This window comes from Onychostruthus taczanowskii, unplaced genomic scaffold (assembly GCF_017590055.1).
Source record: "Onychostruthus taczanowskii isolate IOZ18803 unplaced genomic scaffold, ASM1759005v1 scaffold114, whole genome shotgun sequence".
Taxonomy (NCBI): Eukaryota; Metazoa; Chordata; class Aves; order Passeriformes; family Passeridae; genus Onychostruthus; species Onychostruthus taczanowskii.
Window position 1 is genome coordinate 1,309,309 of NW_024498074.1, and position 10,827 is coordinate 1,320,135.

General features: G+C 54.6%; 1 protein-coding gene across 2 annotated transcripts; it reads right to left on the reverse strand.

The window, feature by feature from the left end:
- Positions 1-119: 119 nt before the first annotated feature.
- Positions 120-6,646, reverse strand: PAQR3 (progestin and adipoQ receptor family member 3). Of its 2 annotated transcripts, XM_041426995.1 has the most exons (7): positions 6,075-6,646; positions 5,831-5,993; positions 5,070-5,225; positions 4,182-4,379; positions 2,737-2,827; positions 2,277-2,425; positions 120-1,880 (listed from the first exon to the last, which is right to left on the reverse strand). In XM_041426995.1, the coding sequence occupies exons 1-6, from the start codon at positions 6,257-6,259 to the stop codon at positions 2,283-2,285; spliced, it is 936 nt and encodes a 311-aa protein (XP_041282929.1). In that variant the 5' UTR covers positions 6,260-6,646; the 3' UTR covers positions 120-1,880; positions 2,277-2,282. The 2 variants fall into 2 exon arrangements, with proteins under 2 accessions (XP_041282929.1, XP_041282937.1); XM_041427003.1 differs by lacking the exon at positions 5,831-5,993 and having other exon boundaries at positions 6,075-6,185.
- Positions 6,647-10,827: the final 4,181 nt, after the last annotated feature.

The window sequence follows — 10,827 nt, forward strand, 5'->3', positions numbered from 1 at the left end:
CAAATTCAGCTAGAGAGCCTCCCCCAAAAATCCCTGTCTGTGGCACAAGTTCCATGGCCGAGCCACTGACATCTGTTGTTTTGCTGCATGAGATGCAGGAATGATGTTACTCCAAGGAAAAAAACAACGAACTGGGATTTATTTATAGGATCAGTATGTACATCAAAGGTCATCATGCAGCTTGATAAATTGTGTCAGGTAAAAATGCACAGCTTGGCAATCAGTTTCCTTATCTGGTGGAAACTGCTGGAGAAATTAAGAGTTTCCATTATAAAAATACGTTAGCAAATGCTGAAGTCAGTAATATTTCAGAGTACAGACACATTATTGGGGTATCACTTTACACAACACTGGAAAGAGACTTTTACACTAGCAAGTTCCTTGTCAGGCTTCAGTAGTAGTAATTAGTGCACTTGAAACTTGCTTGGCTGTCAAGTTAAAAAAATCATTAAAAAATCAGTGTTTACACTGAAAGGCTGAAAGCTGTGGGAGCTGAATCAGTAATGCAAAGTCAGTTTTGCCAATACTTGTTTCTGGAGTTAAAAAAAACCAACAGAAAAACACCAAAACCACCCTCCGGCCTAAACAGACAACATCCCTGTCCAGCACATCAACGGGAGTTCCCATCCTGCCTTCTCCATGCCTGAGGAGTGCAGGTGCCTGTCTGTAAGCTTCCACCTCCACTCCACCTCTCCTTGGCACACCCTGACCAGAAAACAAGTCCTGCTCCTCTGCCTTAGCCCAGAGGGAGGTGGCTTTTGGCAACCAACAGAGCCTGCCTCTCCCAGTGGATTGGAGGGAAGCCTTCTCCACAAGGACTCAGCCACTTGGGATGTGTCCCAGCAGCACCCTTGCCTCTAACCCACAAGTCCAAAGGATTCCGGTGCTCTTTGGAAGACTGGCACCCCTGGAGCTTAACGGTGCTGCGCAATAACCAGTGTATTCCATGGCTCCCTGGTGTTCATTTCATGAGGGATGGTTCCACAACACATCCTGACTCCAAGCAGCCCTGGCACTGCGGCAGGATTGTGAAAGCAAGTCCTTTTGGACAGCGGTGTCTGTGAGTGCAGTATCATCCTGCACACTGGAAAAGGCCAAAGTTCAGGAATCTGCATCCCCAGCAGGTTCCCTGATTGCAAAACAGCAACAAACATGGACACGCAGGCTTAGTGCTACTCCTGGAATATTTTGGAATACTGATTCCAGATTGCTGAAGGGATCTAGAGAAATTTCTTAAAGCATTGGCACGACCACACCCCCCCTTGGGGGAGGCTATTTTCAAGCTCTGCAAGGAAGATCTAGGTGTGCTGGATGTCACGTTATCTTATCTCCCAGGGAATGGCAGAGAGCTCATCCAGGACAGAAATCCACTGAGTTCCAGTTCATGCGTCCCTGTGCCAATGCCAAAGCATAAGCACATCTTCCACGTAAAGGCTGAAGGATGCACTGCCCTCAGGGCTGTGGTTTGGATCCAGGACCGGCTCCCACAGTTCCTACAATTTTACAGGCACGCTGCCAGGAGCGTTCTCCTGACTTTGCACTCCACCTGCAAACCTGGCATCCAGGCCTTGGCTGAGCCATTGGTGTTTGCCCAGCAACAAAGCATCCTGCTGGGATCTGCGCGCCAAGTTAGCTCAGCCTCCCGCTGTCCCACTGCAGGCAGAGCTGTTTGGATCTCGACTGCAGGGCAGGAACTGGCTGGGGAGGAAACGCCCCTCCGAGGCAGGCAGTGCTGCTGTGTTTATCAAAGCTTGCAGTAACACTGTCCCAGCAAGGGAGTAACAGTCCAGCAGTAAGGAAAGGAACTGCCTCAGTCCTTGACAGCACAGCTCTTCACTGAGGCCCAGACCCTCAGAGTCACAAATCCTCTCGTGCTGCCTCTGAAACAGAGCAGGGAAACCAGGTAAATCACTGTGCACGTGTAATGGGCAACTCATCTGATTGCCACAACATCCAGATCAATGCTAAGCAGACTGAAAAACTGACAAAAGCCTGAGGAAAAGGCTACTTAAGGACAAGTACTAATGATGGTTTGAGACTACTCAGATGGTGGCACAGAGCTGGAAGGGATCTGGCAGGGCTAAGTCCAGCCTGCGCTAAAACTGCTCAAGGGCCCAGCAGCTGCACAGAGGTGAGCAGAGTGCCTGGAATCACATGCCTGCTTTTTATTGGCACCAGTCAGGATCCATTCTGGGGCAGCGAGCTGAGGTTCAGGCCAGCATTCCCGAAGCCTGTGGTCAGAGTATCCTGCTCCCCGAGGGTGGCAGCAGCCGTACCTGGGCTCACAAGTCCGCGCTGTGCTCGGGGCAGGGCTTGCTGTGCCGGTACTGCATGATGTACACTGTGGACTGGTGCCACCAATACAGCATCACCACTGCCAGGATGTGCCACACCTGGTGGCTCGAGCCGAGGTAGTTCAGCTGGCCTGTGGGGGAGAACAAGGGCATGGAGTTGCGCTGTTAAACTCGGCCACAGCCGTGCAGTGCAGTCAGCAATCAATCGGTCTCCTGCAGAGCTCTGCCACACCCTGCCCGTGAGGGGTGACAGGCAAAGTTCTTTAACGAACTTGATGGAAGCTGTCTGCCTCGTCCCACTCCTTTGCTCTGTGTGGGAACACTGCATGGGGAACGTGGTCAGCCTGTTCTTTCCCAGAAAGTTCTGCACCCACAGCAAGGACTGGGGCACTGTAGGAAGCTTAACTGCAGAAAAGAAAACAGCCAGAAGAGAATTTCCTACCTGGGAAGTATCTTTCTGGAACTTTGGAAATATAGAAGAGAAAAGCTACAGCAGCGATGAAGTACATGACAAATACCCGCGGAGCAAACTCCTGCAAAAGAAAAGCAAGCTCTCCTATTCTGTTAGAAGGCAAAAACAGAAAGTCCCTAAAGATAAAAAAGGAAAAGGCATGACCAAAGCACCAAACCTTCCCTGCCTGTGTTAGCTGTGCACAAATCCAATGGGGACACACATGCCAAACTCTGGGAAAGCTCTTTTATTCCAGCCCCTAGCTTCTACACACAAGCTACTCCGTTCAGCCAACAGCAGACACAGCATGTGACTGTGCAAGGTCACCTGCCACTGCCCTGAGCCTGCACAGCACAGCCAGGGCCAGGGCCGCTGCACTGCACACCCCACTGAGGCTGGGATCAGCACATAGCACTGCTCACAGTGGAGGTCAGTCACCAGCCACGCGGCCACCAGCTGGATCTTGTTAGCAGGATTACCAAAAGTAGGCCCTTTTTCTGAAGTATGGAAACAAAATGTGTACCACAGACACCATCCTGCCACCCCAGGGGAAGCCAGATGGGAAAGTGGGGCATAACTGCTACTGCTGATTTTTAGGGGGACACTGTGAAATGTCCTGTATGAAGGCCACATCTATTTCCAAGAGGTGCTCTGCCACATTCCACAGCAGCTCTGCACCTGGCTGAACCCTCACCCCAGGGGACAGCCATGCATCCAGGCCAGCCCAGGTGTGTGCAGTTTGTGCTCACTATGAAAATGAAGTGTTTCTGTCAGCACCATCAGGTGTTGCTCGGCAACTGTAGTGATTTCAGGGTGGTTCATACTGGGGCACACCAGACTGCAGTTGGCTGTACTGGGCTGCTGCTTTCACAGCATAATTCCAAGGGGTGAAGCAAACAGGAAAATAGTAAGATGAAAGAGCTGTCAGAGGAGGATTGTGTGGGAGACAAGAGCAGGTGAATGCTGATTTCTACTGCCATCCTAGGGAACAGAGAAGGAGACAAGTAATCCTCCCATCATCCCAGTGTCTCCTGGTTGCCCTCTGGAGCTGTGGAGGCGGCCAGCCCTGCGCACTCCTGCAGCCTGACAGGCTCCTTCCTGCTCCACAGGCACCTCAGCTCCCGGCCCTGGCCAGGGTGCGGTCTGCCCGCACAGGCTGCTCCGTGCCCAGGCACAGACACAGCTGGATCCTGCTTTCCTTCCCACCGTGCAGCTCTAGGGCAGCACAGCACAAGGAAGCTTCCCAAGCTGTCTATCCCCTCTCAACACACTTCTCAGTGTTCCCATTTGGATCCTATCAACCAAAAGAATTCTGTCCTTAGAGGAATTTTAACCCCTCCTGCTTCCCCGTTGTTTCCCCAAGTGTAAGAGAACTCAAGGAAGATGGCAAGTCAAAAGCAAAAGGGAATCCTATTTCCTTCCCTTTTTTTTTTTACCTGTACAATGGATGCCCCAACGCCGCCATTGAGCCAAACCCAGTGGATGGTGGGAATGATTCCATAGCCAGACACAGAGCAGAAGATGATGGAGCGCAGCCTGTGCCACTGCTGTGTGAGGTAACTGGGGTGGATCTGAGCAAAAAACACTGCCAGGATCATGGCCAGCACAGTGATCAAGTACACCTGGCGCCAGTACTGAGGGCACAAAGAAACAAAGGCAAGTCTGTGGAGTGCACGAGTCAGCTATGGCAGAAGGTTTCAGTGACCAAGCACGGCAGTGCCTCCCCTGTCCCTGCTGCCAGTGCCAGCCGTGGGTCTGAGAGCAGGGCCCTGTGCTTGTCACCTGGCACTGAGGGGAGGGGACTGTTCCTGGGGGGCACCTGGCACCACATCCTTCATTCCAAGCAGGCCCTGCACCAAATGTTTTCAATGCACTGTGCCTCACAGCCCAGTTCAGCTCCTGGACGGCCACGTCCAGGGCAGGCCTTGACAGGGAACTCATTTACTCATCCTCTGTTAGGAGCAGGGAAAATAAGGTGGTTTCTGCCTCGCAGCAGCTACCTCCTGGGCAATGCTGTTGGAATAAAGTGATGGGATGCATCCCATGACCAGCCTCAGGCACTGGATACAGGTAGGACCAGGAGAGAAATTTAAATATTTTCCCGAGGCTTACACAATTAGGAGCTGGAAAGGAGAACCTGCATTTGCCTGTCTCTTCAGCCAGCACAGTTCTGCTGAGGTCAGAGGGACATGTCCCAGTTCCCATCCCTGCCTCCCCACTCCTGTTCTCCCTGGACACCTGCACTGAACCCCCTTCCTGCAGCACAGAAACCACAGTGAGAGCACACGAACCAAGCCCCGCAAGGACATGTGCTCCTGACTCACGTTACTGCAGTAGAAGGCATAGAACACCCCTGACACGTAGCAGCCCAGGATCCCGATGGAAATGCCCGCGTAGTCCAGCGCCATCCAGCGCCGGCTGGTCTTCTCGGAGCGGTGGCAGCAGAACAGGTGGTATCCTACTGAGCAAAGCATACAGACCTACAGAGGGCCAGAGCAGGGGGGTTAATGCCTTACAAAGGAGCAGGGAGCACAGCAAGCCTCGGGGCTGCAGCTGGAGCAGGCACTCGTGATCCCTGCCAGCCAGCCTCAGAGCTGCTCTGGCAGGGGGAGCAGGGGCAGGACACTGCAAAGCACGGTAACCAGTTGTGCAAGTAACAGAGGTGGGCTCCTGAGGCCCAGAGAGCTGGCAGTGCTCCGGGGAGACACATCCGCACCAGTACAGGGCACAGCCCAAAGCCCAAATCTGCCCTGTGTGCCCTGACTGAAGGAGCACTCCGAAATGTAACTGTTTGCTCCTAGGCTGGCTCAAAATCTTTTCCCTGGCAAGTGTTTGGTTCTCTGTGGCCTTGTGCAGGAGCAGGGAGGAGCACTAGAGCCACTTGTGGCTGCACAAAGGCAGCCTGTACCCTGCAGAGAGCACCAACAGTGCCTTCAGCGCTCTGTGCTCCAGGACAGCGTGCTGCCCACGAGCTGCGGGGGACACGTCTGCTGCGCAAACACATTCCCCGGACGAGTAAAAAGTGAGGCCAGCACCCTGCTGCCCTGATCCCGGCGGGAGCGGCTCCGCAGCGCGGGCAGCCCACCTGGAAGCAGAAGAGGCAGACGGAGCAGATGACGAAGTCCTCGCGGGAGGCGCCGGCGGCCGGCAGCACGGCCGTCAGGTCGTAGATGCCCAGCGCGAAGAAGAGCAGGAAGCCGAGCAGGTGGCTCCAGATGTTGACGGTCTCGTTGGAGAGGATGAAGAGGCTGCGGGAGAGCGCACGCAAGGCGGGGCAGGGTGAGCGCCGGCGGGGCCGGGGCAGGCCCGCGGCCGCGGGGCGCGCTCACCTCTTGAGGCAGAGGCGGGAGGGCAGGTAGGCGCGGTATCCATCGGTGATGTAGGGGTTGTCCTTCAGGAACACCGGGATCTGCTCGTACGTGTAGAGCCGGATGCCGCGCGGCACCAGCACCGGCCAGTATTGGTAGCTGCCCAGCTCGATGTAGTGCGCGCTGCGCAGCAGCTTCTGGTGCATCCTGCCCGCCGCCGCATCGGACCGCCCCAAGCCGCCCGTGCGGGCCGGGGGCCGGGAGCGGGAGCGGGATCGGGAGCGGGAGCGGGAGCGGGATCGGGAGCGGCGCCGGGAACGGCCGTGATGGCGTCAGCGCGCGGCGCCCGCCGATGGCGTCACCGCGCGGGTCAGCCCCGTCCTGCGCCGGCAACGTCCGCCAGGGGGCGCCCGAGAGCCGCCCCAGCCCCTCAGAGCTCCGGAGCCCTCAGGGCGGCCCGGGCTGCTCGACAGCTCAGCGGCCTCAGAGCCCTCAGACCTCCGCGACCTCTCTGAGCCGTCCGAGCTCTCAAACCCCCGGCACGCCCGCAGGACCCCTCCGGGATCCTCCGAGGCGCCTTGGAGTCCGAAGTTCCCCGCGGTGCCTCAGAGCTCTCACACTCCCGGCGCCCCTCAGAGCCCTCAGATCTGTGGGGCCCCTCAAACCGCCCACAACCCCTCGGGCCCCTGCGGCCTCTCAGAGCCCTCAGACCTCCGGGACCCCCGGGGCACCTTGGGCTCCTCAGACCCTTGAGGTGTCTTAAGAGCCCTCAGACCCGCCAGGACCCCCTCAGGGGCCTCAGACTTCCTGGTGTCCTCAGAGTCCCTCAGACCTTCAGAACCCTCCTTCAGGGCACCTCAGAGCCCTCAGACCTCCGGCACCCCCTGAGATACCCTGGACTCCTCAAATCCCTGAGGTGCCTCAGACTTCTCAGACCTTCCAGGACTCCTCTGAACACACTGGGACCCCCTTCGGCCCCTCTGGACCCTTCAGCCCTCCGAAACAACAGAGATGTGCCTTTGGGCCGGTCAGGCGTTCCTCTCAGGTAGGCCTGAGGCTGCAAACCTCAGTGAGATAGTCCAGGAACAAACCTCTCAGGTCAAACAACCCCTGGGAATTGCAATTGCACTGTGCAAGAGCAACGTCTGGTTAATTGAGATCATGATTACTGGCATTTTGAGGGTTCCCCTGTGTACTCTGGGAAGTAACAAAAAAGTCTTAGTAGCGAGCAAGACTCTTCCAAAAGTTTGCATTGCCCCAGTAAGAAAAATTGTATGGTGGCTACCAGTTGCTTTTAATGGTTTTTTTGCTAATTAAAAAAAAAAAAAAAGAAAAAGAAAAAACAGTAGTGGGGGGTACAGTAGTGGGGGGTAAAGTATAATAATAAGAGTTTTGGTTCCAAAGGTGCAGACAAGAGTGCCAGAGGGTGATGCTGGTTCACTTGGCCCTCCCTGCCAGCCCTGTGCCGGGAGGGCCCCTGCAAAGGTCTTGGGTCTCCTTGCACCAAGCGCCGTGAGGAGCGTGCGGGGCTGTCCCCTGGCAGAGATGTGTCACGGGAAGTAAAAGATGGGGGTGACGGGAGGTTGAAATCCAGCCTGACACTCCAGGCCAGGCATTGAGCAGAACCAGCTGTGCCGTGTCACCCCCAGGTTTGTGTTACGCCACCTGGTTCCCCAAATAAAGCTGGATTCGGTCAGCAGCAGCTCTTGGATATTTGTGCCGATAATCATTCACTGAGATTTCTTCCTGCCAGTGCCCTTAGAGCGCTGTTGCTCCTGCCCCTGCAGACCTGCCTCCTCCCTCCTGCTCAGCTGCTCCTTGTGCTGGGTATCTTTTCCCCCTCATGGAACACCAGGAGTTTCTCAGAGGAATCCTGTCCACAATAATAACTGAGCAGGCTCAGATTTAAGATGCTTACTTGTGTTTCAGCTTCCCGGGATGTATTTGGAGGCTGACTCGGAGTGGTTCATTCCTGTTTTACTTAGTTTCTGTTTCCTGTTCCGTCCTGCTCCTCCGGTTCAGGATTTCCCATTCACCCAAGCTTTCCATAATGAGGTTGGTGAGCCTAATTTAGGAGAGAAGCACAGAGAGGAGGCATTCTGCAGGGGGACCCTCGGCCGTAGCTGAGCCCCGGATCTCAGTGAGCTGGGGAAAACTGTGTGCGCTCCTGCCAGCTCCCGCTGGCACACCCAGGGATAGATTTCTTGTTTGCTCCAGCGTCAGACCTGTCGAGCCAAAGGCTGATCAGAAAGTTGATACCGAGTTTAAAACCTTAATTAATCCTAATTGTCCATTGTCTCATTAGCTTACTGAGACGATTATACCTGCAAAAAGCACTTTGGTTCTAAGCCCAGTGCAATTTAAATGAACTCCCCAGTGCTTCAAGGGGCTCAGTCAGAAGAAATCCGCGCTGACAGCACTTTTTTTTTTCCTAAAGAAGCTTTAATTGGCTGTTAAGTTAGAGCTTTGAAGCTTTGATAGGAGGAGTGTTATAGGTTAAATTAATAGGGGAAATTGAGAAACAACCAGGGCAGCTTTAAATTAATTACTTACGCTACTTATTTTGAGTTTATTGAACAATTGTGTTGTATGTGTAAGGGATGAAATTAGCCATCTGTGTGCGGTAGCTTTGACCTAAATTGACCTTCCTGGGTAAGTAAGTAGCTTGCCCTAATTCCTACACTCGATTCCTACGATCTGGAATTTTACTGGCAGATAAGATTAATCGGGAGGAAAGATGAGCGCGCTCGAGAGGTTCCATACTTTCCTGTTGGGACTGGAGTCAGCTGTGCAGGTGGAGGCAGGGAAGGCTTTCAGAGAGGGGGCTGAGGAGGTCACCCAGGAGCCGAACTGCCTGCTGAGGGGCACGCAGAGAGCAGGGGGCTCCGGGCAGCTGCAGGCTGTGCCCAGGACAATGGGCAGCGCAATGGGCAGCGCAATGGGCAGCGCAATGGGCAGCGCCCCCAGCACGGAGCCGCCAGCTGCCCCCGGGCCTGCCCGAGGGCTCGGGGCTCTGCGGCTCCGCTCGGCTGAGCCGGCACTCCGAGACAGCAGGAGCCCATGGCTCCGCAGGGATCCCAGACTCGGGGAGCTGACAAACGCCCGGGAACCCTTTGTCCCCGCACCTTCCCGAGGCACCAGCCCAAGCGGGTACTGTGTGCCTGCACCACATTTCACTTATTTAGGGAACAAGCGGTGTGGGGCTCTGCCGCTGGAAACCTAGAGCCGATCCGGTTAAGGAAAACTGGTCGGACTGTGTGGAATCCCAGGATCTGTTTGTGCCCTGCTCCATTTATGCTCTGGTTTTCCGGGGAGCGACCGGGGGAAGAACAATGATCCCAAGCAATTATCTCAAATGCTGATGGCAGAATGTGAGCAAACCCCAGAGTGGTTCAGTTTTAAAACTGAAAGAGTGGAAATATTTTCCGGTGCTGATTTTTGAGGCATTGAAACTGTTTTCCGCGCCGCTCATGCCCAGCTCTCCCGGCAGGTGTCAGCCTTGCTCCACGTACCGCCCGTCCTGCCGCCGCACCTGGGCCTGCCTCCCGCCGGCTGCCTCCTCATCCTCACCCTCATTCCATAGAGTGTGGGGCTCTCCGCGGCGGGCCGGGCCTCGCAGAGCCCTAGCAGTGCGCATCGGGCTGGTGCTAAAGTTCCTGAAGTTGCCGTGGCTCCCAGTTTGTCCTCTTCTGAAGTGCCCGGCAAAATGCCTCCTCCCGAGTTCTGTTCGGGGGCTTTCCACGTTACAAGTAAGGAAATGGGAGGTGCTCTGGGACTCAAACTTTCCCCACTGTTGTAATCTGCTGCTCTGGGAGAATTCAGCTTGCTCTGAGTTTTCCAGAAAAGACAGATTGGTGCCCAGGAATTATAACCCTGTATCAGGCTGCCTTAGTTAGGAAAATGACAGAAGGCACTGCATGTCTTCCTTCGCATCGTGCCTACAGCAGTGTTGGTGGATAGCTCAGGGTTTCTTTGCCTGTGATGACACAATGGTGTTTTCCCTGGGGACAGGAAGCAGGAGGGATACATTGGCATGTTGTGTGCAGCAATTTGGCAAAACCTGTGGATGAAGTAGGGGCTCTGCTTTATGGCCACAGGGACCATGTGTGCGTTTGTGTGCATGGATGGTCCGTGTGCACCGGGCCATGTGTGACATTGGGAGGGGAGGTATTAAAGCCCCTCGTCATGTGCAACACAGGAATCCTGTCTCCAGTTCTCGGGAGTAGCCACAGCAGCTGTGCAGTGGATTCCTGGATGTTGGTACACAGCAGAGTCACACATAAGGAACTAAGACTTGTAGCCTCATGGGAGCCAAAGAGGCTTTGACAGAGAAAGTGTGTGGGCAAGAAGAGAAATCCCAGGACAGCCCTGATCCACCAATTCCCTTCATGAAACAACACCAGGAATACAAATATCTTGTGTTTGATAATGACTTCAATGCCAAGAAAGCTTGACTTCAAGGTCCTCTTCCCTGAAAGTCTTCTCTCCTCCCACTGTCCCCACTAGGAATTTTGTGGCCAAGTTTTCCATGGTTTCCTGCAGCTCTTTGGTTTAGCAGTGAACAGCTTCCAGGCGTGCTGCAGACAGACCTGCTGACATCTGTGTGGGGGCTCAGCTCTCTCTTTCCTCTCCCCATGGAGAGATGCCATGTAATGTGTGCACTGAAGTGACTTGGTTTGCTAGGGCTCTTCCTATATATATATATATTTATTTTTTTTTCCAAGGGGTGTTTTTGTTTTTTGAATCAATCCCTTTGGCTTTCAGCTCCAGCTTC

Coding starts and splice junctions, on each gene's coding strand:
- PAQR3 (XM_041426995.1), bottom strand. CDS start 6,259: ATGCACCAGAAGCTGCTGCGCAGCGCGCACTACATCGAGCTGGGCAGC. Junction 5,994..6,074: donor TCCCGCCTCTGCCTCAAGAG/GTGAGCGCGCCC, acceptor GCTCTCCCGCAG/CCTCTTCATCCTCTCCAACG. Junction 4,380..5,069: donor ATGCCTTCTACTGCAGTAAC/GTGAGTCAGGAG, acceptor TTGTGCCCTCAG/TACTGGCGCCAGGTGTACTT.